The sequence below is a fragment of the Sciurus vulgaris genome (assembly GCF_902686455.1).
Source record: "Sciurus vulgaris genome assembly, chromosome: 19".
Taxonomy (NCBI): domain Eukaryota; kingdom Metazoa; phylum Chordata; class Mammalia; order Rodentia; family Sciuridae; genus Sciurus; species Sciurus vulgaris.
In genome coordinates this window covers 23,022,541-23,049,315 of record NC_136480.1, presented here as the reverse complement: position 1 = coordinate 23,049,315, position 26,775 = coordinate 23,022,541, and the positions used below count along the sequence as shown (strand labels likewise).

The following is a 26,775-nucleotide window of genomic DNA, read 5'->3' as shown; positions in this document are numbered from 1 at the left end:
CCAAGGCTCGCCCTGGGTCCGGGTGGTAGCCGGCCAGATGCCCGAGAGAAGGCCGCGAGAGAGACGAGTCGTGAGCGCCCCTCCGCGGGCTCACCAGCGGACCGACTTCCGGGAGGAACACCCGTGCCGGATGTGCCAGGGAGGCGCTTCCGGCGCGACTCGGTCACCCGGCAACGCGACCCCGGACGTGACGTCGCGCCAGGCTGCGCTTCCGCGTCGTAGAACCGGAGCCGGCGTTGTGGACGTGGAGGGGGCCGGCGCATGCGCACGGGCCGCGTTTCGGCCTGCGGGAGGGAGGGTCGCGTCCCGCCCGGGCCGCTGGGCCACGGCCGCCCGCTGACCGGCCCCGAGCGCAGAGGGCGAGGCTGACCACTCGATCTGGCGGCCTAAGGCGGCCGCAGCTTCCGCCCCACTCCGCGCCGCCGTCCCGCCGGCCAGAGGGGCGATGAGCTGGTTCAACGCCGCGCAGCTGTCCAGCTTCGCCAAGCAGGCCCTGTCCCAGGCCCAGAAGTCCATCGACAGGGTGCTGGACATCCAGGAGGAGCCGCGCGCCTGGGCCGAGGCGGCGCCCTACGGAGAGCCGGGTAGGCTTCGCGCCGGCGGACGGGAGCGGGTGCTGCCGGCGGTGTAGACGGGAGTGGGTGCCACTTGTGGGGGGCAGGAGAGGGTCTTTCGGCGGTGTGGACGGAGAGGGTCCTGCCTCCAGGGTAGACTGGAGAGGGTGCTGCCGGCGGTGTGGACGGGGTCCTGCCAGAGTGTGCCTTATCCTCTCGTGGTCCCCCTGTTCCTACCCAAACCCTCCCTCCCCTGACCCAGGCGCGGGTCCCGAGCGCTCTGGTGGCAGGGACTCTGCCGGCGGCGTCCCCAGGCCACTTCCGTGTCCTGCAGGGCGAGTTCGGGCCATCCGCGTACCAGATGTGAAGTGTGGGAACGCACAGGCTCCCACCCCGTGCCCCCGCGGTGCACTGGCGACCTCTGCTCTTGGCGCCCCGGTGTCACAGGCTCAGGCAGTGCACCGCCGGCATCTTTGAGAGCTTCCTGCCCAGCACTTCAGCTTTTTAATAGTTTTGTCATCTTCCCAACAACTCTCCAGGATCTGTCAGGATCGGAGCCATGGGGGCAGGGGCCCAGAGGGACTCACCACCTCTGAGGTGCTCTAAGGCCAGCACCCCAAGACCCCTGGCCAGGGGTCACACCATGGGTGGTCCAAGGAGAAAGGAGTCTGTAGTTGATAAACACAAAACAACAGTTTGCTGCAGGCCACTCCCACATGGAGGGCGGAATCTTTGGATCAGTGGAATGTGGCCAAGGGTTTTGGGTTGTATCACATTTTATTTCTGCAGTGCCAAGTCTGTCAGGTTTTTCTGACATAATGAGATTTTATATTTCATTTATTTTTAAGTTTTTTTTATTTGTTCGTTTTAGATATACCTGCTAGTAGAATGTGTTTTGACAGACTAGACTTACGTGGAAGTTAACTTCCCGTTCTCGTGCTTTTTGCATGATATGGAGTCACTCTTGTTGTGCATTCACATGTGAACATGGGAATGTTCCCTCAATTCATTCTACTGTCTTTAAGCCTGTCAGATTTGCTGACGCTGATTTTTCATCTTCAGTTGCTTTTGTCTAAGTCTAGGAACAGGAGGTCAGCATTTTGATAGATGGAGTAAAGATGGGCAGGTTTTGGGAGTGTCAGCCTTTGGGTGAAGGAGCATGTTGTTCTTGAGGACACTTAAGTCCTGGCTCTAATTACCAGGCGCTTCATGCCCAGGCGTTTTGGTGCACTGCGAGTGTGTCATGATCTTCCCACTTGTTACCAGATGGTGTCTGACACTGCTGGAATAGCTCAACTTTTTTCACATGGATCTCACATTTTGAATCACTGAATTTGAGATAGAATGTAAGTTTCCAATATTAAGATACATTTTTAAATCTGGGGCATGAATCTTGCTATATAATTTGTTTTTAAAAATTGCTTATCCAGAATGTACTCAGGTTTTAGTAAGTGCCATAAATGTGTACTGATCACTTACCATGTTTTAAGTTATCAAAACGACCATTATCCGCAGAACAGAGTAGTTTAAATGGATGTCAGATAACTGTAATCATATAAAGTATTCCCAAGAGACAAATTTAATTCCCATCATCCATTAGGATGATTGTAAACTAACCAGCTGACCTAATCTTGCTTGTTCATTCCCATCTTTAATTTTGGTTTTCCGATTTTCATCATTTTCATATATTGAAGGAATGAATTTAAAACTGTCTCCAAACTGAAGTTTCTGGCATCCTTTTCATCCCGTCCAACTTTGAAGTTATATTAAAGGAGAGACTTTATTGTAGGGCTTGATCATTTTCTGTTAGTTATTTGTACTCTCCATCAACTTCTAATTGTGTACTGTTTCTTTGACTGATAATAACCCTTTTTTCCCCCTCGGAGTGTTATCTTCTGTGGAATATTTTAAAAAATTCTAGGGTTAGCTGACATGGTGGTGCACACCTGTATTCCAGAGACTCTGGAGGCTGAAGCAGGAGGATCACAAGTTTGAGACCAGCCTTAGCAACTTACTGAGACCCTGTCTGAAAACAAAAAATAAACAGGTCTGGGAATGGGGATGTGGTTAAGCATGCCTGAATTTAATGCTTGATCCAAAAAAAAAAAAAAAAAAAAAAAAGAGAGAGAGAGAGAGAGAAGGTCCTAGGGCTAACTACTTCTTTAGATCAAAAACTAGTAGTTCTAAAAATGGTACATTTCTTGAATTCATAATTACCTTACTAACTGATGTCATAATTTGGAACTTGGGAACACATTCTCAGAGAACAAAACTTTCTCATAGAATGGGTTTGGAGAGTAGAACTTGGAGAACCAGCTTGTCATTAAGTAGATGAAAATGAATGTTTGCTTGAACTTCATGTTCCTATCAGTTTAGTTTGATCTTTGGAAAAGAACATTTGTCTCAGTGTCTTGGATTCCGTTTTTGAATGTTGCCCTCTTTGTACTTTATAACTTTGTTTTACTGTTGCTGTCATGAGGTTAAAATTAATATGAAACTGACGGGCTAGGTCATTTTGTTATGACTGCATATGACCCATAAGCAAGGATTTTGTGAGATGAATCAGCTGTGTTTTGAACTCTACGTGGGCTGTAACACGTGGTGTCTGGGGATGTAGCTCAGTGGCAGAGCACTTACCTAGCGTGCACAAGGTCCTGGGTTCCATCCCCAGCACCTCAAAACAACCACCAGCACAGCAGACACATGGCACTGTGTTAATTTGTGGTGGAGCAGGTAATACACCTGCCTCTGCTGATGCAGGCAGGTCCCGTCATCTCCTCTGCTCCTGCTTCCTCTGCAGCAGGCAGAGCTGGTTGATGACGCAGTGAGCCAGGATTGTAGCAGGTGTGCGTTACAGTCATGTTCCACAGCTTCTCTCCTCTCTAGATTTACATTTGTACTGGTTTACAATGATGATTGAAATATTAAAGTAACACGCATTTTTTATATTTGTATTTTGTCCAAGGAGTAAGTCCTGCTGTCAGTGGAGGATGGGACACTTCCACCTGGGGGTTGAAATCAAACGCTGAACCTCAGAGTCCACCCATAGCCTCTCCTAAAGCAATTACAAAGCCAGTTCGGAGGACTGTCGTAGATGAATCTGAAAATTTTTTCAGTGCCTTTCTCTCTCCAGCCGAAGTCCAGAGCATTCAGAAGAGCCCAGTGGTATCTAAGCCCCCAGCTAAATCGCAGCGGCCAGAGGAGGTGAAGAGTGGCTTGCATGAACCCTTGCAGGCTGTGCAGTCAAGACCCGGGACCAGTGAATCAGAAGTGACGGACCCTCCTTTGTGTGCGTCAGGGGAAACTCAGGCAGCAAGCACCCCGTCACCTAAACCCGAGGGCAAGCATGAAGACACCATTGGTGAAGAAAGTGCCCCGCAGGTGCCACCTGCAGGTTTGAAAGTGTCTGAGAGTGTGTCTCATGTGTGTCCACAGCCTCTCCCAGCAGACACGAAGGGCGTGGCTTTGGAACCCAAGGAGCAAAAGCAGGAAGACAGGCAGAGCAATACCCCTTCTCCTCCCGTCAGCACCTTCTCCTCGGGCACGTCCACCACCAGCGACATCGAGGTCTTAGACCATGAGAGCGTGATGAGCGAGAGCTCCGCCAGCTCCAGGCAGGAGGCAACCGACTCCAAGTCCAGCCTCCACCTGATGCAGACCTCGTTCCAGCTGCTCTCCACGTCTACCTGTGCCGAGTACAGTCGCCTAGACGATTTCCACAAGCTCAACGAGAGCTGCTGCTCCTCCGACGCCTTCGAGAGGCTAGACTCGTTCAGCGTGCAGTCCCTGGACAGCCGGAGCGTGAGCGAGATCAACTCCGACGACGAGCTGCCGGGCAAGGGCTGTGCTCTGGGGCCCGCTGTGGCTGGCACTTCACCTCCCAAGACGCAAGCCGCGGAAGCTCTGGGGGGCAAAGCTGGAGGGGAAGTCGACGGGCCCCCAATCGCGCCGGCCGAGGAGGCCGAAATGGAGGAGAGTGGCCGGAGCGCCACTCCAGTCGACTGCGAGCAGCCAGACACAGTGGTTCCTCCTGTGCCAGTGGGCGAAGGACATGCTGTCCCGCACAGGGTGGCCGGCCAGGGGGAGGCCGTGGAGGTGCAGCCCGAGGCCCTTGCTGAGAAGGAAGACGTCGGCAAGGTACTGTAGGAAGTGGGAGAGGACTTTGGGATGTGCGTTTCCAAGAGGAAATCATTCGTTTTTAAAAAATGCTTTCATTACAGCAGGCGCCTTGGCACACACCTGTGATCCCAGTGACTTAGGAGCCTGGGGCAGGAGGGTCACAGGTCGAGGGCAGCCTGGGCATTTAGCCAGACCCTGTCTCAAAATAAAAAGGACGGGTGTGCATTTGAGTGCTGGAGCACCAAGTGCTCTATCCCCGGTACTTCCCAAAGAGGTCTTCTCTGGGCTGAGGACTTACTGACGCTCTGCCGTTTGGTGTATAGTTAAGGACCCGAAACACCGAGAAATTAGTGATAGACATTGAATTATTTGAAATTGCTCCAAAAGAACTATGGTAGACTAAGTTGATATTTCAATAGAACTAAGCATAAAAAGTTCCATCTTTTATCTTTGTGGTTTAGCCTGTATCACTGTGAAGTCCTCTTATGCTGTGCTTCTCCATGTGCCAATTTGCAAAGAACTATTTTCTTGTGGCACGTGTCTTCAGTGCCTTTGCAGGTAGACATGCTAAAGTGAACCTAAATATGTTTTTCTTAGAATGTTTTTTGCATGTTCACATTATTTATAGCCAATTTTGAGATCAATCTTTAATTTTTAGATGATTCTAATATTAATATTTTCATTGAAGCATAAGAGTACAGTCCTCATAATGCTTTAGTCTATTTTCTCTTTGTAGTATGACTGTATATATTTATTTTATTTATTTGGTTTCATGATACTACTGGAACCCAGGGCTCATGCTTGCTAGGCAGCTATTCCACACTGAGCTATATTCCCAGCCCCTCCTTATAATTATTTTTGAAATCTCCAGTTGGTAGGTACTTTATGTGAATGAGAAAACGAAAGGTCCAAGGAATATTGTCATAATTTTTTCATTTTTTTCTTACAATTTTTAGATGATATAGAAATTGAGTTAAATCTGGAATCTTTGATAGACTCCTGAGATACAGGATGTCTTGAAATGCCCTGTAATTGCCATGTATTGAGTTATTTAATAGTTTAAAAAGTGCCAAATTTTGTTACCAGGTTTAACATTATTCACAAATAGAATGGCATGGGATATATTACTCAATAATAACAATATACTATAAAATTCATAATAGTACTTTGAATTCCTAGAAACCAACACTCTTACTATCAATAAGATACTTTTTGGGCATTTATGGTGTATTTAAGAAGGCAGTTAATCCAACCCTCACTTGGGTAAGACTATTCTTTGGTCCAAAAGGTACTCTTTCTCCCTTATATGCAGGCTCACCAGTGCTTCAGCACAACCTATGGAGTGAGATGTCCTCAGAGCTACTTCTTGTTTTGCTTTATGCTGTGTATTCTGGAAACCTTAAAATTACATGCGTATGAGTTTGTAAAATTACTTCTGTTTGTTAAATGCAGTGTGTCATACTAAAAAAAATGGCATTTGGATTATAGAACAGTGAGGAAAACAGATGCTCCCTGCCTCTTCCACTGCATCTACATGTCTTCCTCTTTGGTGGATATACAGTCTGCTGCACATTTTTGCTGTTGCATACAGCCTGCTGTGAATATCATCACGTGTCACGAGAGCGTTCTCCCGTGAGGGGGCCCGTCTGCCTGCTCTCCCCCACGGCACCTGGGTCCGCACTCCGCCGGCCTGCGGCGGCCAGGGTTCTTGTGCTCCTGCTGCCATGAGTGCCCAGTTGTCTGTGGTGGTTTTTATGGGACAACGTTCTGTGAATCGTGCTGACCGGGTTAGCCTTTACGGTTCATCGACTGCATGTGTACAGATACTCTTAAAGATTCAGGGTTTTGACTTTTATGTGTTATCTTTTTTCAGACAGTTGAATTTCTGAATGAAAAATTGGAAAAAAGGGAGGCTCAGTTATTATTTCTTAGTAAAGAAAAAGCCCTTCTGGAAGAAGCTTACGATAACCTGAAGGAGTAAGTACTCAGCAAACGTGAATGCGCTGTGCGTTCCACAGGGCCACACGGGCAGTGCTATTACTTAGGAGTGCTTTTGAAATCAAAATGTCTTGTCATTTAACCTGTTTACAATTACTGAAAATTGAATAGTATTTTAGTTAAAACCTTCCTTAAGGATTTCTTTACAGATTTTCTTTACCATATTACCTTTGATATAGAAGAGAGAGATTTTGCAAAAACAAAACAAAAATTAAAATTCTTGCGCTGGGAGTATAATTCAGGGTCTACACCTGTGAACCCTTCCCTCGCTTCTGTGAGGCTCGGTTCAATTGTACGTCAAAAACAAACAAAACCCAATCCTACCTCTTTTCCCCTTATTACTAACCTTTTAGTAAAACACACATTTAAAGAAAATCGTAATAGCGTAGTTAAAATACTGAGTGTTGATTTGCTTTAAGGAGATTGGGGAAATGTGACAGAAGATTCAGAATTGAGACCTTATATTTGAACTGCTTTAAACTAAATTAAGCAAATTTTTTTTTGTAAAAGTTGCCCAACCTTACTAAGCAGGTATGGTGGTGTATGCCTGTTGCCCAGCAGCTCAGGAGACACGGGTGGGGGGGCAGGTGGCAGCCTCAGCACCTCGGGGCGATCTGTCTCAAAAGAGAAAGAAAGGAGGAGTCGGGAGGCAGCTCAGCGTGAAGCACCGGGGCTCACACCACGGCCCACCCCCAGTCATTCTGGACCTGATCCATCTTAGTCAGGTGTGTGATAGAGAACAGCTGGTCTCGTCGCGTCTGAATGCGCAGTCAGGGTATCCATTCTTGTGTTTCGAATGCAGCGAGATGATCAGGGTGAGGGAGGAGAGCAGCAGCGTGTCCTCCTTGAAGGGCGAGTTCACTCAGAGGATCGCAGAAGCAGAAAGGAGAGCTCAGCTGGCCTGCAAGGAGAGAGACGCTGCCAAGAAGGTAGGAGAGGCCCCGTCCTGACCCCGAAGCCGCAGGCACACGCACTATACTCTGGTACTAGAAAGAGAAGATTAGGATGTGTATAGTATATCAACAAGTAGATTGTAAGTTTTTATATGTTTAAATTTGTAATTTTAAATATAGTATAAGATCTAAACACGTTACTTTCTGTAATTCATGTGTGAATATTTGCAAAGAAGATCAGAATAGTTTTTATGAATGAAAATTCCATCAGAATAAATAATACTTAAATCTAAAAGGTACTGTCAGTCTTAAAAAATTATCATTACTCTCATTATTTCTGGCTACTTCAGACATGTCATACATATGTAAAATATAAATTTCTAATGGTTGGGGATTCCCTTTTGGGAATGATGTTGATGTATTCTAAAGCAGAATTTCTCACCCTCCATGCTCTTGATGCTGCATGCTGTGGAAACAGTTCTGAGCACCATAGGCTGCTGAGCAGCACCCCTGGTCACACAGGACATTCCAGTGTGCTCATGCCCTCCTGCTTCCCTGCCCCCTGCCTGTTGCTGATGGTGTGCCAGATGTCTTCTTGGGCGTAGTCACTCTGGTTTGGAACCATATTGTAATGCTTCTGATTTGGAACAGTTGCCTGTTTCAGAGATTGGTAACAACTGAGGTAGTAGTTACTGCTTGAATCCAACCATTGCTCATGACATCATCTCTGCATTTGGCCTTTCCCAGTTCGGTTGCTTTCCCCTCTCTCATTGACCAATGGTAGTATGAATTCACAGTCTTTCTGTAGGTACGCCTATAAGTAGGAGGATGCCTTCGTGTACTTGGTTGCTTTGATTACTTCGCTCATTCCAAGTTCTGACAACAGCTTGAGGCTGCCTGACCACCCTCTCCTCTGTGCCTCCTAATAGTGTTGTTCAAATGTAGTGTTCAGCCTGTAGTGTGTGTGTAGAGAGGGGAAGGGTACTACTGCAGGTTAACTCAGAACTGGGGTCAGTGGTGGGTCGCTTGCCTAGCATGCCTGGGCCCTGGGTTGGTCTGCAACACTACCAAAAGAGGGAAGGTTTACTTATTTATATTTATGTTTCCATATTAAAATCTACTTGTGTATCTGAATTTAGATTCTGTATGTCACGTTCTAAGTTGTTCTCATAGTCTTGGTTAACCAAGGTAATAGAAAACTTAGAAATTTATTACAGAGATGTGATTATCGATGCTGTCTTTAGATATGGGGAAAATGGAACAATATGCCTAAATAAAAGTAACTGTTTATAGTATTTACAGATTTTTCTTTTGAATTAGGAAGTCAAAAATATAAAAGAAGAACTTGCAACTAGATTGAACAGTAGTGAAACTGCAGACCTTTTGAAAGAGAAAGATGAGCAGATTCAAGGGTTAATGGAAGAAGGTACGTAAATAAACTTTTGATTATGAAAAATACTGTAAGAACAGGAAAAGTCCTTGTCATTAGACAGGAAGATGCTTCCTAGTAAAATTTGCTGAGCTGGTCCAGCCATTCAGGAGGCTGAGGTGGGAGGTTCACTTGTGCCCAGGAGATGGAGGCCAGCCTGGGCCACACAGCGAGACCCTGTCTCAAAATACTAAAGACAAAAGAAGTAAATAAAAGCAAGGAGGGTTTGGACTTCAGTGACAGGAGAGGCACGTTTATGAATGAAGGAGAGTAAGAGGCATCAGGACAGGTATGAGTATGTAGGTTCTGTTTCTGGGGAGGTTAACAAAACTTTCAAAAATAGGCAAAACTCAGACTGCCTTCTTAAAAGCTGTGACAAGTCTGAGGGCCCATTGCTGAAAGATAGTTGTTTCAAGGTTTGACCTCAGGGTTCATTAGCTTCTGAATCCCTGGCTGGGTACAGAGTGTCGTGGTTCCATTTGATAGTGACCGTGACATTCTCATTGCTTTCATGTTTGAAACCTTAAATTATTACATTTGATGGTGTCGTAGAAAGGAAAGATCCATCATGAGATAGATCATTTTTAAGGGACATTGAAAGGATTTCTTTGTACTATATCCTAGGAGAGGGGAGGTTTTGGATGAAGTGGTCCAGTAGTCCATTTGTGTTTTTCTTTATTTTCTTAATTAAAGCTTTTCTAGATGTAGGAAATAATAGTTGCAAAAATGTTTGAAATTATAGGAAAGTATATGTAGAAAGAAAATAGAGGTTATAAAAGGAAGCATTAATTTCTTGTGGTCACATTAGACAGTCCAATCACAATTTATTCTGCAGTCTTCCTCCTGTGTCTGTCGCAGTCCATTAAACGTCCTGTTGTTCACTGTTAGTGGCTACATTAAACTCCTTTACCTGGGTATACTGTAATTTGTTTCACTGTTTTCCTAACGTTAGACTTTTTTTTTTTTTTTTTTTTCCCGGCGGTGCTGAGAATTGAAGCAAAGGCTTTGATGCTTGCAAGGCAAGCACTTTACCAACTGAGCTATATCCCCAGTCCAATGTTGGACATTTTATTTTTAAAATGTTAATGTACCATATGTCATAGGTTGAACATATCTGGGTTTACATCATTGAATTTAAATGAATTTCTAGAAGAAACATTGTTGGAGAACAATTGGAAGTGGTCACTTCCTTGAATAATGTAGCTTTACTCAGCTTTTGATGTATTGAGCTGACATTTCTTGTGCAGCTGGCATGTCAGTGTTCTCTGATGCAACACTGGTTATGACTCTTCCTGTCCATCAGGGCTTGCTGTAGTTGGGGGGAAGTATGGCGTGCAGATAGCTGTAGAACAGAATTCTATGTCCTCAGCGAGGAGAGTTCCAAAACACGTCAGCATGCTCGCTCACGGCATTGTGAGGTCCTGTGTGTGTTATAATACTAGAGACCAGAGCAAAGACTAAATGCATGTTTCTATAATTTAAAGAAATTCTTTAAATATTATTAATGAACATCTCAACTTGGGAATTTAGTAATTTAGTCTGGGGGCTGATGCTTTCTTTGGCTAAGTTCCTTTACAAAGCAATCAGAATGGTTCCACATGGGAGTGTTCACATACTGCTGCATCCCCAGAGGTACCCGTAAGACAGACCTGGACGCTCAAGGCCGACCTCGGGGAGTATCCCTTCCTTCGTCACCTGAAGGAGTCCAGTGGTGGCTTCTTCCCTGTCCTGCACACACTGGCCCTGCGCTCTTCAGACCACTCAAGAGCCACTGTACATGCCTTGCATTGCATTTCAGTTCTGGGGCCTGCGGCTCCCAAGGACACATACATTTTTCTTCACAAGTGCTCTGTCTAATCCTAAGATCAGTCTGGGTTCTGAAGAAGGTCCACCAGAGAGGCCATCACTTTTCACAGCTATCATTAGGGTGGCCTCATACGTGGGCATTGTCCTGCCCCAGGACCCAGGTGAGGTTGCTGCATCTGGCTGTGAAATCCTTTTGGTCCTCAAAATAGGGGAAGTTTACTCTTCTTTTTGACTTGAAGACCACAGGGTCCAGGATGGTTTTCCATAGCATGTCCATGTTCCCAATTTGCTACCTTTCTTTAAGAGAAGCTTCCAATGAGAATGTCAGTGAGAAATGCCCTGGTCAGCACCCCACCTCCTCCTCCTCCCACATCCCAAGAGCCTTAGCTCCCACCAGGTGGGGTGTCCTGGTCAGCACTGCTTCTCCTCCTCCTCCTGCTCCTCCTCCTCCTCCTGCCCCCCTTCCTCTGCCTCCTCTCCTCTCCCTCCTCCCCCTCCCCCTCCCCCTTGTCCTCCTCCTCCTCCCACTCCCATGCCAGGCAGCCATGACAGGCACTGGCCTCCAAGGAGCTTCAGACTCTGCTCAAGCAGTTGGTGGTACCAGGGTTCTCACTGAAGAGCATGTGCTTTTCCTTATAATTCATAATATTTGGGAGTGATTCTTTAAAACTGTCAGAATCCTGTCCTGCAACATCTTTTCGTCTAATAAATTTAGTCTTTATTCCTGTCCAAATCAGTTTTAACATTGTGTTTACAAATTCTTGATTTAAAAAAAAAATTTATATTTTACATCACTAGTGAGATCAACAAGCTATCCAGAGCCTCAAAAAATCACCAGTTTGATTTCTAATTTTTTATTGTTGCCAGGAGAAAAACTTTCGAAGCAGCAACTACATAATTCTAACATCATTAAGAAATTAAGATCTAAAGATAAAGACAATGAAAATATTATTGCAAAGCTGAACAAAAAAGTTAAAGATCTGGAAGAGGAGTTGCAGCATTTAAAACAGGTGAGTGATCCCCATTCTCTACATATCTTTTGTCATTACTTCCTGGAGGGTCTGTTGGCCGTGGTTTTTGGAGTGCTGGGCGTGATTCCATCATCTGTGTCATGGGAGAAGAACTTTTCAAGGAATTTAGTAGATGTTGTTAAGATTTTTCTCCATTATTTTAACACTTGAGATTCATGGGATACAGTTATTTACCATGTTGTTATTTATAGAAAAATACTTTTGTGTGTTTTCATAACATAGGTCCTCGATGGCAAGGAAGAGGTTGAGAAACAGCATAGAGAAAGTATCAAGAAGCTCAACTCTGTGGTAGAGCGCCAAGAGAAGGACCTTGGCCGAAGTCAAGTGGAAGTGGGTGAACTTGAGGAAAAGAACCGGAGTATTCAGGCTGCCTTGGACAGTGCATACAAGTAAGGAGGGGAGCCCGGGCAGCGCGACCAGCTCTGAGAGGCTGCTGAGAACACACGTCTCCTGCTGCCCCAGCCCTGGAGGGCTGACTCTGGGGAGGAGCTGTCACGGGTCCACAGGCTCCAGAGATCTCCTGGGAGCTGGGTTTGCTGTGGGAGGCTCTCCCTCACTCTGCAGCCTGCTGTGCTACACAGAAATCTCACCAGCGGGCACCTAGTTAACTGAATATTATTTTAAATAAAAGTTGTTAATCTAATTTTTTAAGAGAACTTACTGATCTTCACAAAGCCAATGCTGCAAAGGACAGTGAGGCCCAGGAAGCAGCTCTGAGTCGTGAAGTGAAAGCCAAGGAAGAGCTTTCTGCAGCATTGGAGAAGGCCCAGGAGGAAGCCCGTCAGCAGCAGGAAGCACTGGCGATCCAGGTGAGCAGTGGAGGGTTGACATCTTGTGTGGTTGTCTGTGTTTCTGTTTATGCTTTGCAAGCTAAACAGTTCCTCGCTGGCTTGAGTCAGACCTTATGTGGTACTACAGGGATCTTGGGCAAAATGTGGCTGTGTGTGTGTTTAAGGCTGTCGAGATATGTACATGTTGTGCATGTTGCTTAATCTCTGTGTGTTTCAGACCTGTTTAAGAACATTATGGTGCTGGGAATGTAGCTCATTGTAGAGCACTTTTTTACCATGCCTGAGGCCTGGGTTCAAACCCCAGCTTTGCAAAAAATCAAAAAAAGCATTATGGATCTAAGTACCTTGTTTCCAGAGAAGGTATACGCACATAATTTTTATATACAATTTCAAGAGAATATGTGTAACTCTTCAGCTCATTCATAACAGCTGTGATAGTCCAGGGACCTTAGGTGAAGGAGGGAAACCAGACTTGTGAGCTTGTCAGTTGGTGGACACTTTGAGTTATGTGTGCCTTTTGGCTATTATGAATGCTGCTGTATGTATTCATGTACAAGCTTTTGTATGATTATGTTTTCTTTTTAAAAAATTTGTTCTATTTAGTGATACATGATGGTACAATGCACTTTGACACAGCCTACGTAAATGGAGTGTAACTTCTCATTCTCCCAGTTGCACGTGATGTAGAATTATATCAGTCACGTAGTCATGTGTGCACATAGGCAGTAATGACTGATTCACCCTACTATCCTTGCTACCCCTATGCCTCCTCCCCTCCCTTCCCTCCCCTCTACCTAATCCGAAGTAACTCTGTTCTTCCCTAGCTCACCCCCTCTGTTGTGAATTAGCATCTTCACGTCAGAGAAAACATTTGGCCTTTGGTTCTTTGGGATGTTCTCTAGCTCCATCCATTTGCCTGCAAATGCCACCATTTCATTCTTCAAGGCTGAGTAACATTCCATTGTGTCTGTCTACCGCATTTTCTATATCCATCTGTAGGGATGCATGCCTTACGAGGTTGCGTGGTAAGGCCACAGTCAGCTTCTCCACAGCACTGTGCCGTTCCTCCAGCAGTGAATCAGAGCTCCATGTCATCTGCTCTGGCCCACGTTGGTTATTGCCTCTGTTTATTCTCGTGGCACTCGAAGCTGGTGTGGGGTTGGTTCTCTGTGTGGTGTTGACTCGGATTCCCTTAGTGACGTGCAGCTGCTTCTCCTGTGCTGATTGGCCATTTCTGAATCTTCTTTGGAGAGGTGTATTGCTGTCTTCTAATCCTTTGCCCCCTTTCCTTTCTTAAATTGGACTGCCCGCTTTTTATTGAGTTACTAGAGTGCTTGGCGTATTTATATACTGTTCCCTTGATAGATACAGGATTTGTGAATGTTTTCTCAATTTTCTTGATCGCGTGCGTCCTTCGATGCGCAGGGTTTTACTTTGATGACGTCCAGCTTGACTGTTTTCTCCGCTGTTCCTTGGGTTCTTAGCATCGTGTTTAAGAAGCCAGTCCTCACTCCCGGGTCTCGCAGGCTTTCAGCAGCCACTCCTAGGAGTTTCACTGCTGGCTCTCACAGGAGGTCTTTTGCTTAGAGTGTCAGTTTTTCCCAGCACCATTTATTTAAAAAAAACTGTTCTCTCCTCATTGGCCCCATATACTTTTGCTTTAATTTTACATTTACGTGATTCCAAAGTGAGAGCTGTATTAGATATATTCTGGCAGCTCCTGCTTCCAGCTAGCTCCCCACCCACCCCGCCCGCTGAGCACCTGCTTTTATAGCTCATGGAGTTCCTAGGGCCTCTGCTTTGTGGGGCAGACTCAGCAGAGGCACTGTCTCTCCAGTACTGTGGCAGGACTGAGCCTTGCGCACACCCATTCTCCTAGAGTGTGCATATTCCTAGCTCTGGAACCGCTTGGTAAGCTGGATGTGTGGCAGGCCCGCGTGAGAGCTTGCTGGACAGCCTGAAGCACTTAGCAGCATGCGTGGTCAGGCAGTTACCATGGTGTACTTAGTAGTCAGCAGGAAGTCTCGGTGATGTGTGACACTGTGATGTGACTTGTGTTTCCTCCCCAGGTTGGGGACCTCAGGCTGGCGCTGCAACGAGCAGAGCAGGCTGCTGCCAGGAAAGAGGACTATTTACGCCACGAGATCAGTGAACTTCAGCAGGTACTGTGGCAGCTCTCGCAGGCACAAGTCAGAAAGTGTCCTCCTGGCCGTGAACATGGCCTCTGGCCTGGTGTGGAGTCAGATGCATCCTCCTGTGCTCATCGATGGCTGTGTTGTGGCTCCTGTGGATGAGAGTGGGCACCCAAAAACATATCCAGGAAAACTCCCACCTTTGTTCTGAAGAAAATGATTTTATCATGAGAGACCTGTTGATACTCAACCTGTTCTTACTTGATTTGATTTTCATTTTTACTCTTGCGGTGCGGGGATCGAACCCCAGGCCTGGCTGTGCAGGCACATGCCCTCACTTTGAGCTGCGTGCCACCCCCGGAGTTGCCTTTGATCCGTAATGGCTGTCCTCCTAGTGATGAGCAGTCTTTGATTGCATTGCCTGGCTGCTGCTGCTCACCTTTTCATCAGTGAACACACTTAGGAGAAGGGAGAGGAAGTAAAATTCACACTGACGTTCTGTTTTTCTAGACACTTAGAAACACCGAGGGAAGAGGCAGCTCCTGAGGAGTCTGGGGCATCTTTACCTTCAGAGTCACCCGAAGGCTGCTTTCCCAGGGCTTTGTAAGGAAGCACCTACTTGGATACTCTGTGCAGCTTTTCCCTCTGAAGGATTGAGTAGAAAATATAGTTTAATAAAATAAATAATTTTCTTTTGGAAAAATAGGTTTTTTTCCAGTCACCCCTGGTAAAGTGTAGGTTTTCTAGTGTTTTTGTTTTTTTTATTATTGCCAGTTATAATGCCTTGTTCTCTTGATTCAGAGACTCCAGGAAGCAGAGAATCGAAACCAAGAACTGAGTCAAAGTGTTTCCTCGACAACAAGGCCATTGCTTCGACAAATAGAGAATTTGCAGGCAACCCTAGGGTCCCAGACATCGTCGTGGGAGAAGCTGGAGAAGAGCCTTTCTGACCGGCTTGGTAACTGCCTGGTCTCTGTCCCTTGCAGTAGCCCTTGCATCCTGTCGGGAGTAGGGCGGGCTGTGAACCCCTTTTCATCGGTGGTTCTGTTGTGTGTCTGAGTGTGGGTTTTGGCCTCGTCCCTCTTCCTGTTCCTTTGTGATGCCTCCATTGTGACTCCTGGAAACCATTCTCCCTTCTACACACTGTGTCAGATGCTGGCTGCAGTGGCACCTGCTGCTGTTCTGTTGATTCTTCTGTTGGGCGTCCTTGGCTGCCCCTTGTCCCTTTCTGTCTTGTTGGAAGTGGAGGAGGCAGGGTCAGATGATTCCAGTCAGTGGCCAGCTTGGAGGGCAGAGACGGGTCTGAGGAGAGTGGAGGTTGAGCCCCAGCCCAGCGATACTCGGGGTCTGAGGGTTCTGTGCTCTTTATAGACATGGCCCAGGTGGCCTTTTTGTGCTGTTAGTAAAAAGAAAAGCCTTGTTCCAGGAAGTTTCTCTTCAAGCACTGACAGGTGGTAAACGTGTGTGCTGCATATCCAGAGGCCAGCAAGTTCATGAGAAACGCACGTGTGCCTCTGTACCCTAAGCTGCCCATACTTCGAGAGATTGGTGACAAACCCTGAGCTGAGTGGGGCTAGGAGAATGGGCACACCCTGCTTTGTCCCATCCAGCCAGCTGGGCAGCCCCTCACCTCGCTCCGGACTCGCCACTCTCCTCCTGGTGGTCGGGAGGGTGAGCGAGGTTCCTGGCTCTCTGTCGTGGTGCCTGGGCGCCGCTGGCGTCATAGGAGGAGCTCAGAAAGTAGCGCTGCACCAAAACAGGGCCTCCTCTGTGGGCTGTTTATTGGAAAGCCTAGTAAGGTTTGATCTGGAAGAAGATTCATCTGTTAAAAACACAAGCAGAACTAGACGAACCTTCATGTGTTTCTGCATTTTGTACATGAAACTTTCTGTCTGAAGTTCGTACAGTGTCTTTGAGACGGTGTGGTATGAAATGTGTGTCTGAAAGTGACACCTTCTGAGTAGATACGTATCTAGCAACCAACAGAAGCTAGAAACTGGTACTTCTGATTTTTGACTGGAGTCTGTCCTTGGGAATGTGTGGTTCTGTGTTGGAACAGAGACAAGACTGCGAGACAAACATACAGTAAGATGCTTTTAAAAGGAACCGAGTGGAGCAGAAGGTGGCCTGCAGAATAAAGGTGCCGTTAGCCGCGTTGGTGGGGACCTGAGACTTGTTGCTTAGTTAGGGCTCAGAACCTTCTTCATTGCTCTTCTGTTTGTTATTGAAATTTTTTTCAAGATAATTATAGATTGGGAAATGATTATAAGCCATAATGTGGTAGCACACACCTATAATCCCAGAGACTCAGAAGGCTGAGGCAGGGGACTGTAAGTTCAAGGTCAGCCTCAGCAACTTAACAAGGCCTGTCTCAAAATCAAAAGGCCTGGAGATGTAGCTCAATGGCATAACACCTCTGGGTTCGAACTCACATCCCAAAAGCAAAATGACAACAAAACAGTCACAATTACAAGGAACAATACGGACAGGTCCTTTACAACTTGGCCATTTCCCCGGTTCCTCACGGTTTGGAAAACCATTGTGCAGTCTAGCCACGTGTTGATGGGTACAGTCAGCTTTGTTCAGAGGTCCCCAGTTCTGCTGGGACTGGGTGTACTGGTTCTGTTCAGCTCCACCACCTGCGTGGGTCCACATAGCCTCCAGGCACCGGGCTGAGCAGCCCTGCGCTGCCAGGCTCCCTCAGGTTGCCTGGTTACAAAAATAACCACCACCCCTGAGCCCTCCCTGCCTTGTCCCACGAACCTGGTAAGCGCTAATATGTCCCTCATTTCTAAAATTTTGTCATTTCAAAATATCGTATTAATAAAATTGTATGATATGTGACAGTTGAAATTGGCCCTGTTCATTCAGCGTAATTGTCTGGTGGTTCCTAGAAGCTGTTTGTGTCCCTGGTTCAGCCTTCCTGTTGCTGAGTGCTCGTCCATGGAGTGCCTGTACCGCAGTGGGATCAGCTGCTCCCTGGGAGAGGACACTGGGCTGCGCCAGCTCAGCCGTGGCTGTTAGTTCTTAGCGTGCTTCTGAGTTTCACGTCTGGATGACTGCGCCTGCGTGCGGCTAGCAGGCCCTGTGAGCGGTGTGTCGAGTGTCTACAGGAAGCGCAGGGTTGCGTCCTCTGACTCCGTACTGCCTGTCCTTGCTAGCCTTTGCCAAGCCACTCTTGTTGCTCCGTGTTCCAGAAGGCACGTGGCCACAGCTCGTTAGGATTCCAGCTGGCCTTTCCCCGCGGTCCATGTTGAGGCTGCTGGCGTCATGTCTCCCACTTGTGCGTCCTCTGCACCAGCACGGCTTTGTGTGTCTTTTGTGTTCTACCTGGATGGCTCGTGTGTTCAGTTTTGAGTTTTGGGAGTCTTCTACCTTCTAGACCCTGGCCCTGTGTGGGTGGCTCGCAGTCATTTCCTCCTGGTCTGCAGCGTCTTTTCATGGAAGTGTGATGTTGTGAAGAAGTCTCTTTCCTTGAGACTTAGATTTTCGCTGTCAGGTCTCAGTGGTCTTTGCTTGGCCCTCGATCCTGAAGATCTTCTCCAGTGTTTCCCTAAGTTTTATGGTTCCATGTCGTCCATTTACGTTAGTAATGCCTTTGAGTCAACTTGCATATGTGATGTTTTCATTGAGACTTGTTTTTTAAACCTTGCCTGTGGATGTCCAGTTGCTTAAGGACCCTTTGTTATCACTTCTCTTTTGTTGTCATTGCTGTGCTGGGGATGGATGCCAGGACTTTGCACATGCTAGTCAGGTGCTCTGTCATTAAGCTGTATCCCAGCCTACTGTTCTCTTAATGCATAGGTTCATTTTCAAAGTAAAACACTTTGGGAAATGAGTGGTAAAGCAGGTGTAAATTCAGATTGGCTCGTTTGTCTCAGCGGGCAGCCCAGGCGTAGATAGGAGATAACTGTCAGTTGTGTTGGCCACAGGCCTCATTAGGAGTTTGAAGTTGGAATCAGCTCGCTGTGGTGGTCTCGGGTACATGCACACATGGCCTTTCTTCCTCTCCTATGACCAGCTGAGTCGCAGACCTTGTTGGCAGCAGCAGTTGAAAGAGAGCGGGCAGCGACAGAGGAGCTCCTGGCCAGCAAAACCCAGATGTCTGCCATGGAGTCCCAGAACTCTCTCCTGAGGCAGGAGAACAGTCGATTTCAGGCCCAGCTGGAGTCGGAGAGGAGCAAGCTACGAAAACTGGAGGATGAAACTAATCGGTGAGCTTGTGTGGTGGTGATAGGTGGTATTGTTGGGAGCTTCCTGGCATTTTGAAGCTGTGGTTAGAAGTGTCCGAAGTGTCATAACATTCAGAACTGAGAGTAACTATTCCCAGTGTGAAGTTGGGGTCACTGGTAAGAACATGCAAGACGGTGCTGGGATGCCTGGACTTCACCAGCTTTTCAGAATGTGCTCCGTTGTTTGTTTGCATTTTTCCAGGGAAAGCACTCATACCGTTCATCAGTGTTTTGAAGTGTCTGTGAAACTATAGGCAGTGTGGAGACCACTCCTTGGAGTGACCTGGACACTGCAGAGGTTCTAGTTGCACTGCAGTCTCCCTGTGTGTGGGAAGCCACAGCTGCCAGTCCACCTGAGGCCGTGCTAAGGTCGTGATCAGTGTGTTCCCCCTGAACTCTTCTTGGAAGTTCTGCCTTTAAAAATATAGTCAAATAAAAATGATTTAGAAAGTAAAATATCCTAACTTCCATAAATATCATCTTTTTTTCATTCAGCACTGGGGATTGAACTCAGGGTCACTTTACCACTGAGCTATATCCCCAGCCCTGTTTACTTATTCATTCATTCATTGTACTGGGGATTGAGCCTAGGGGCTCTTTGTCAGTGACCCACATCCCCAGCCCTTTTTATTTTTTACTTTGAGGCAGGGTCTTGGTAGGTCACCCAGGCTGACCTTGAACTTACCATCCTCCTGTCTCAGCCTCCTGAGTTGCTGGGTTTACAGGCACACACCTCAGTGCCTGGCTTCCTTTTTACTTTTTTGAGACAAGGTCTTACCAGGCTGCTCACGCTGGCCTCAGACATGGGAGACGGGCTGGGGTTGTACTCAGTGGTGGAGTGCTTGCCTCATATGTGGGAGGCACTGGGTTCCATCCTCAGCACCACAGAAATAAATAAATAGATAAATAAATAGATAAATAAATAAATAATAATAAGGTATTGTGCCCATCTACAACCAAAAAAATACACTAAAAAAAAAAGAGAGACTGGGACTCCTGCCTCAGCCTCCCAAGTGGTTGGGATGACAAGTGTGGCCAGGGCACCTGGCTGAACATTGTATAGAACCCCGTTCCTACAGATTTGAGTGCACTCCAGAACGGTGGTACTCAAAGACTCTCCCTCTAAAGGAAATCTTAAGTGGGCAGCAGTGAATAAAGGGCACAGGAAGAAGCCTCTTCCTCCTTCTGATCAAGAGAGGAGCCTGAGGTGGGAAGCATCGGGCGGGCTGCGGTGCCCACTGTCAGAAAGCCAGTAAAGTCACGCCTGAGCACAGCTGGAGTCGAGCAGTGGTGAGTCCTGTGGTCCATCTGTCACCTTTGCTGTCTTGCTTAATTCCATTTCCTTCCCAGGTACCAGGTGGAATTAGAAAATCTAAAGGAGGAATACGCAAGAATGCTGGAAGAGACCAGGAGAGAAAAGGTGTGCTCTTGGTGACAGCAGGGCTGACGGGGCTGGGCAGGTTTGGGACGGCCAGCAGGTGGTTCTGTTTGGCCCCAGCTTGCCGTGGGCGTCTTGGAGCCCAGCAGTGAGAGCCACAGAGAGGCTCTGACCATCTCTCTCCTCTAGACGCTGTTGAACAGTCAGTTAGAAATGGAAAAAATGAGACTTGAACAAGAAAGGAAGAAAGCCATTTTTACTCCAGAAGCAGGAAGAGAGAAGGTATTGAATTTTGTTGATTTTTTTTGTTTTGTTTTATTTTGTTGTGTTATTACCATTTAGGAGCTGTTGTGATTAATCGGTTTTGTAATTTGGCCTATGTGTAGTGCCTTTTTAATGTCTAAAATCAATGTAGTCATGAATTTTAGTAGTGGTATCAGTGTCTTAGTAGAGTGGATCAAAACTAATTTGAGTATATCCAAAGACATTTGTGATTTCTAGGTTTTGAATTGCAGAATCTCTTGCTCGTTTTAGAATGAATTTTGTAGTGTCTCACTGGAACTAATGAACCTAATTGATCTATAGGCAGCTTAGCAGTAGAACTGACTTGTTCTCTTTCTTCATGGTTAGTGAGGTCATTCATAGAGTAAGCCTCCTATGTTTAAAGGGTTATAGTATACTTGAAGTTAGCGTGACATATTAATAATAAGTAAATGTAAGTGGAATTACCTTTTGAGTGTATTTGGAATTCTTAAAGAAATACAGTAAAATAAAATACATAACTCAGACTTCATGGTTTGTAAAACTCACTGGTAATTTTATTTTAAAGAAATAGGTTTAATTGTTGGTATGTTACTTAATGTGAACAGTTCCTCCCGTTGTTTCAACACAGACATCCTCATTCCATTGTTAAAATATCCTATTGTAATAGAAGCAGGTCCTGTGACGACTTGGCCAAGTCTGTCCACGCTGTGAGGACTGAATACCGTGCTCCGATAGCTGAACCTTTGGGTGTGACTGCCTCGTTAGTCTCAGGCTGTCTTCTCGTTAGATGGATGGAGAGGGGCCTTCCTGGCCTCCACATGACAGTGTTCCTTCCTCCCCAAGGAGCGGAAGCCCTTCTCCGTTTCCAGCACTCCCACCGTGTCGCGATCCAGTTCCATCAGTGGTGTTGACATGGCAGGGCTGCAGACCTCTCTCCTGTCTCAGGTAGTGTTTACTTCCTGCGCTCGCCGGGCTCTCAGGCTCGCAGGGCAGTCTGCCTGTGTGCGCAGCCTGTGTTCCGCAGGCCTTGCTTCTGGGCGGGGAGGGGCAGGCAGGTCATGAGGGCCCTGAAAGTCCTAGACGGTTCTGTCTTTTTAAAAATTTGGATAATTGGGGTTTTCTTCTTTTGTTTTTAGTCCTAAAAACCTTCTTAAGCAGTAATCAGCAGGATCGTTCTGTTTGAACCTGGGGCACCGTGGTGACAGGGGAACAGCATGTGCTTTCTTTCACTGAAACAGGACGAGGCTCACGATCATGCGTTTGGACCCATGTCTGCATCGGCAGGTGGAGGCACGCTCTACGACGCCGTGCGAATGGGGGCGGGCTCCAGCATCGTGGAGAGTCTGCAGTCTCAGCTAAAGCTGCGGGAAGGGGAGATCGCGCACTTGCAGGTGTGGAGAAGCTGGGTGTGCTGTCGCAGGAAGGGACGCACAGGGCCAAGTGAACTGACGGGCAAGATGAAATGGCCCACGCGAAGCCCAAGTGAAGGGTATCAGATACAATAATGACAAATGCTAGGGACAAATGAGCCGGCCACTGACTGCCAGCGTCAGGCAGACTTCTGTCTGTCACAGGATGAGCCGGCTGCAGCAGGCCTTCCCCTGCCCTGGGACCTGGAGGAGCCGAGGGGCCTGCTCCTTCAGCAGCCCTTTCCACACAGACGGGGAGGTGCTGAGCTGAGCATGCCCCGACGGTCCTCCCAGGCTTTCCACCTGTGTCCCCCTATTAGGCAGGGATTGCGGGCGAAATCCCACACCTGCACAGGGAAGGAGGCTGCACGCATGAGCAGCAAGCAGCTTCCGTCGCCCTTCGTGCTTCCTGAGAACTTTGTGCAGTAAGAAATGTGGAGCCCTTCTGTGTGCTTTCAGTGTCCAACGTGATACCCAGAGTGTGTAGGACTCTTCTATTCTCGTCCTATGCCTGTTGTCCTATGGTGGTACCACTCACTAAAGAAGAACTTGAGTCGGCAAAAACTGGATTGGAATGATCCTCACACTGTGTGTTGGTGTAGCCATGTGCTGGGAACCCCGTTCATTCTTTGGCGGTGACTGGAGCTCCCTTCACCACGGCCTGTGTGGTTGGAGGGGCTACGTGACAGTGTTTCCATTCCTCTTCTTGCAGCAACTGAATAACTGAAGGGTTTGTCTTCTGAGATTAGGAAAAAATACATGGCTGCACTTTTCAAACAAGTGTTTGGATTTTCTTGAGCTCTTCATCTCTCTCTCCTAGTCAGTCCCATAGATCTGACCCTCGGGGAAGGTGGGTATTCTCGTTCTGCTGCTGCTGCTTTTGCTGAAGAGGGAGCGCGCTCAGGGCTGTGCATCGACTCTCTAGTTCATTGCATGTTTCTATATTAGTAAGCGTATCAAACAAGATAAGTTTTGATTTACTTTTTCTGGTCATGTTCCTTAGCTAGAAATCGGCAGTCTAGAAAAGACTCGCTCAGTAATGGCTGAAGAGCTTGTTAAATTGACAAGTCAGAACGACGAACTGGAAGAGAAAGTGAAGGAAATTCCCAGACTTCGCGCTCAGCTCAGAGTAAGTGTCCTCTCCTGAGGATGATCAGAGACGTTCTAACCCGTGTGTTGAACCTCCTGCTGTCACTTCACATAAAATGGGCGTGTGTGCTGTGTCATGTCTTTTGAAAATGAAAAGAGTCTCAATGTTCGAGTAAAGAACTTGCAAGAGGATGCTGTCCTGCTCACGACATCATTCAGGGTGGCTTTCACAATGGCCAGCCCCCAGTGCAGGATGGACGGGTTGGCCTGGCCAAGGCTCACTTATAGTAGGCATGTGCTGGGTGTGCTCTGGGTGCCTGCGCCTCCACAGTGCGCCTTCATCATGCTGTGGCGTTGCATGTCAGGAGACCCTGCCAAGCCATGAGCGAGAGCATGTTTTCTTTGGGCCTGTCCTGTGAGCCAGATGCCAAGTAATGCTTAACCCACAGTGATCACCCTGCAGTTAACGGGAAGAAGAGAGACTAAGTCACGTGTGGGGGAAATTCTAGATTTGGCGGAGGGAGGTGATTAAGATTCATATTCAACGGTTGATTTATCTGTGATAACTGAAGATGTTCTGTATAGCTATTTTTAAAATTACAAACATATTTTTCAGGATTTGGATCAAAGGTACAACACTATCCTGCAGATGTATGGAGAAAAAGCAGAAGAAGCAGAAGAACTTCGATTAGATCTTGAAGATGTGAAAAATATGTACAAAACTCAAATAGATGAACTTTTAAGACAAAGGCTCAGTTAACTTCTGAAAATTGAATTCCCATCAAACTGAATGTAGACGTTTACTATCTAAATGTAGGCTTCCAATAAATTCTTTTATAGAATTAGGAAATGGAACTTACGTAGAGTGCAAAAACTTTTTTAAAAACTGTTTTACAGTATGTAGTAATATTTGCGGTTAAATTATTTTATGCAATATTTGAACTTTATTTTTGAAACTATACTTTAAAGATTTATTTTTAAAAGGCATCTGACTTTTTCTTTTTCTTTTTCTTTTTTTGCCTGGATTTACTATTTTATTTATATGTCACTATGGCCAGGGAAGGAGAGTGGTGTTCATATACTACTGTAGATATATAACTAATTGTATCTATAATTTATATGTTTGTATATATTGCGAACATTTAAAGAGTAATATTAACAAAATGAAACTTTGAAATCTTTCACACTTAAATATTCAACATCTAATTACTATTTGTGAAAATATTTTAATTAAGTGTTCAAGGAAAAAAGTTATTAAACCTGTGGTTATTAAATTTTAAACTATTTTTTTTCTTTGAAAGTATAAGTCACACTGACACTGTCTGAAATTTATAGTGAATGATTTAAATTTTAAAACTTTTTTTTTTTGATATTGGGTATTGAACCCAGGGGCATTCTACCACTGAGCCATATCTCAAGCCCCTTTAGTATTTTATTTTGAGATACTATCTTTCTAGATTGCCCCAGCTGACCTCTAACTTTTGATCCTCCTGCCTCAGCCTCCTGAGTAGCTGGGATTATAGGCATGTGCCACCATACCCAGCTTAAAATTTGTTTTTTTAATTGGAAATTTACTTCACCCAGCTCTTACACAATTAAGTGTGAACAGATTTTGGCACCTTTTGGTATCTTGCCGTAGAAAACTGTGTATGTTCAAATTTATCTAGGCATAATTGGATAGTGGAAAATTTTACTTACAACAGTCTGTGGTGGCATCATCTAACACTTAAGTGATTTTGGAGAGGTGTCATTTTACTACTCTATAAAAAGAACCAAAAGTAATAAAATTAACAACTTACTCGTCAAAAATTGCTGGTCCACATTTTGTAAAGCTATAGTTTTGGCACATTGAAAATGAATGATATTATAAAATACCTGTAACAAAATAGAAAAATTGTAAGACTTAAGTAAGGCATTTATAATTTTATATAATTTTTCATTTTATTTTTTTGCTTAAAGCTTTAAACAAAAATAGTGCAGATTTGCTTTAGAAACTGGCTGTGCCGTCTCAGACGGCATTTTGTTCAGAAGTTCAGCAGGTCGTGTTGCAGACCTGTAAAATACTCAGTGCCTTTTACCACTGAAGGTCACTGAGCTGCCTCGACAGTCGTCCCTCCTTATCTGGGGGTTCAGTTCCCCCAGTCAGCCACAGTCCAGAAGTCGCAAATGGAAAACTGCAGAGAGGAGCAGCTCACTGGTTTTAAAGGATGAGCTTTTCTGAGTGGCGTGATGGACTTCGCTGTTTGTCCTCCTCCTGCCAGGACGTGACTCATCCCTTGTGCACTGTGTCCACATCTGCCAGTGGTCACTTAGTGGCCACTCTGTGACCATCGCAGCTATCAGATTGGCTGTCATGGCGTGTAGTGCCTGTGTTCGGGGAGGCTTGCTGTATTTAGAGGCCCCAACGTCCTGGAGTGGTACTGACAGTTTGGGTGTGTCCAGGAGAAGCCGGGGAGTGCTCCCTGGGAGCAGGAGGCCCTCGGGGGATGTGTGGGTTCTGTGACTGTCTGGCGTTAGGATCCACCCGGCCTCAGCACCTCCCCACGCAAGGTGGGGTCGCTGTACCTGCAAATGAACGCTCATTTTTAACTACATTTTAAACATCAGCACTTCAGAATACAGCTACAGGTAAGCCATTGCGAAGAATTTGGAGTGCTTTCCAGGGCAATTCGGTACCTCCGTTTTGTTTTTTATATCTGTCACTGAATCTGTGATTTATACCATTAATAAATATCCTTTCAGTGAAAGCCACATTCATAAGGCTAGTTTTCTGTATTTTGGTGATAAAAAGCAGTCTAATAGCTTTTTGTGAGCCTATTTTTAAAATTCTGGGGTAAAATGACATGATTGCTAACAAGAGGGGGTGTGCAGAATTAGAAAGTACAGGGAAAAAAGTCACAAAGTTCTGGTGGAGTGTTTGAAACCAGGAGTTCAGGAATCATCAAAAGGGTCTTTAAGAATATTCATTAGTTAAAAAATAAACCTGTTGCAGAGAAAAGATTAAAATAGAACTCCTCTGCTTTTAACATAATAGCATTTAACATTTTTAAATCCTTATTAATAAAATCAGGTCACTTAAAGTTTTGAAGTGTTGTCAACTTTTTCAACTTTTATTTATTTATTTATTTATTTTTGGTACCCGGGATTGAACCCAGAGGACTTAAGCACTGAGCCACATCCTGAGCCCTTTTTATTTGAGACAGGGTCTTGCTAAGTTGCTGAGGCTGGTCTTGAATTTGCAATCCTTCTGCCTCAGCCTCCTGAGCTACTGGGATTACAGGCATGTGCCTTCCAGCTCAACTCACTCAACTTTAAAATGACAAGTAGCTACTTAAGTCTCTGGCTGTATATTACTGTTATTTTATCTACAAATTAATAGCTGATATTCATGCTGAATCTTATTTTGATGATCACTTTGATACATTTCTAAGTTGAGAAGGGTACTGAATCTGTTTCTTAAGAACTCCAGGAGGCAGTGGAACGTGTATTACATGTTGGTTGCCATATTTTATTTGTCATGAACACTTCTCTATCTGTGTACTAGTAAAATGATATTCATATCTAAATTGATACAAACAGTTTGCAAATAGAGGTTTCTGTTCTTGAAAGCAAGCAGGTACGACAGCAGAGTAAAAGAGGCCTGGGCCGGG

At 45.9% G+C, this 26,775-nt stretch overlaps 1 protein-coding gene across 4 annotated transcripts; it reads left to right on the top strand.

Moving 5' to 3' along the window:
* The first annotated feature begins 226 nt into the window (after window positions 1–226).
* Window positions 227–25,808, top strand: TMF1 (TATA element modulatory factor 1). 4 transcript variants are annotated; one of them, XM_079122417.1, is made up of 17 exons: window positions 227–584; window positions 3,520–4,691; window positions 6,547–6,650; window positions 7,474–7,600; window positions 8,885–8,990; window positions 11,667–11,809; window positions 12,053–12,219; window positions 12,483–12,639; window positions 14,691–14,783; window positions 15,555–15,711; window positions 18,775–18,967; window positions 20,336–20,405; window positions 20,553–20,645; window positions 21,471–21,572; window positions 21,866–22,018; window positions 23,040–23,165; window positions 23,742–25,808. In XM_079122417.1, the coding sequence occupies exons 1-17, from the start codon at window positions 446–448 to the stop codon at window positions 23,883–23,885; spliced, it is 3,246 nt and encodes a 1,081-aa protein (XP_078978543.1). In that variant the 5' UTR covers window positions 227–445; the 3' UTR covers window positions 23,886–25,808. The 4 variants fall into 4 exon arrangements, 2 of the variants coding, with proteins under 2 accessions (XP_078978543.1, XP_078978544.1); XR_013760911.1 differs by lacking the exon at window positions 23,742–25,808 and adding an exon at window positions 22,749–22,886 and having other exon boundaries at window positions 228–584; window positions 23,040–23,166; XR_013760910.1 differs by lacking the exon at window positions 23,742–25,808 and having other exon boundaries at window positions 21,866–22,886; window positions 23,040–23,166.
* The last annotated feature ends 967 nt before the right edge of the window (window positions 25,809–26,775 follow it).

Bases quoted from the DNA above. Each gene is read 5' to 3' on its own strand.
- TMF1 (XM_079122417.1), top strand. From the start codon at position 446: ATGAGCTGGTTCAACGCCGCGCAGCTGTCCAGCTTCGCCAAGCAGGCC. The intron at 6,651-7,473 runs GTAAGTACTCAG...TTTCGAATGCAG, and splicing joins GCTTACGATAACCTGAAGGA to CGAGATGATCAGGGTGAGGG. The intron at 11,810-12,052 runs GTGAGTGATCCC...TTCATAACATAG, and splicing joins AGTTGCAGCATTTAAAACAG to GTCCTCGATGGCAAGGAAGA.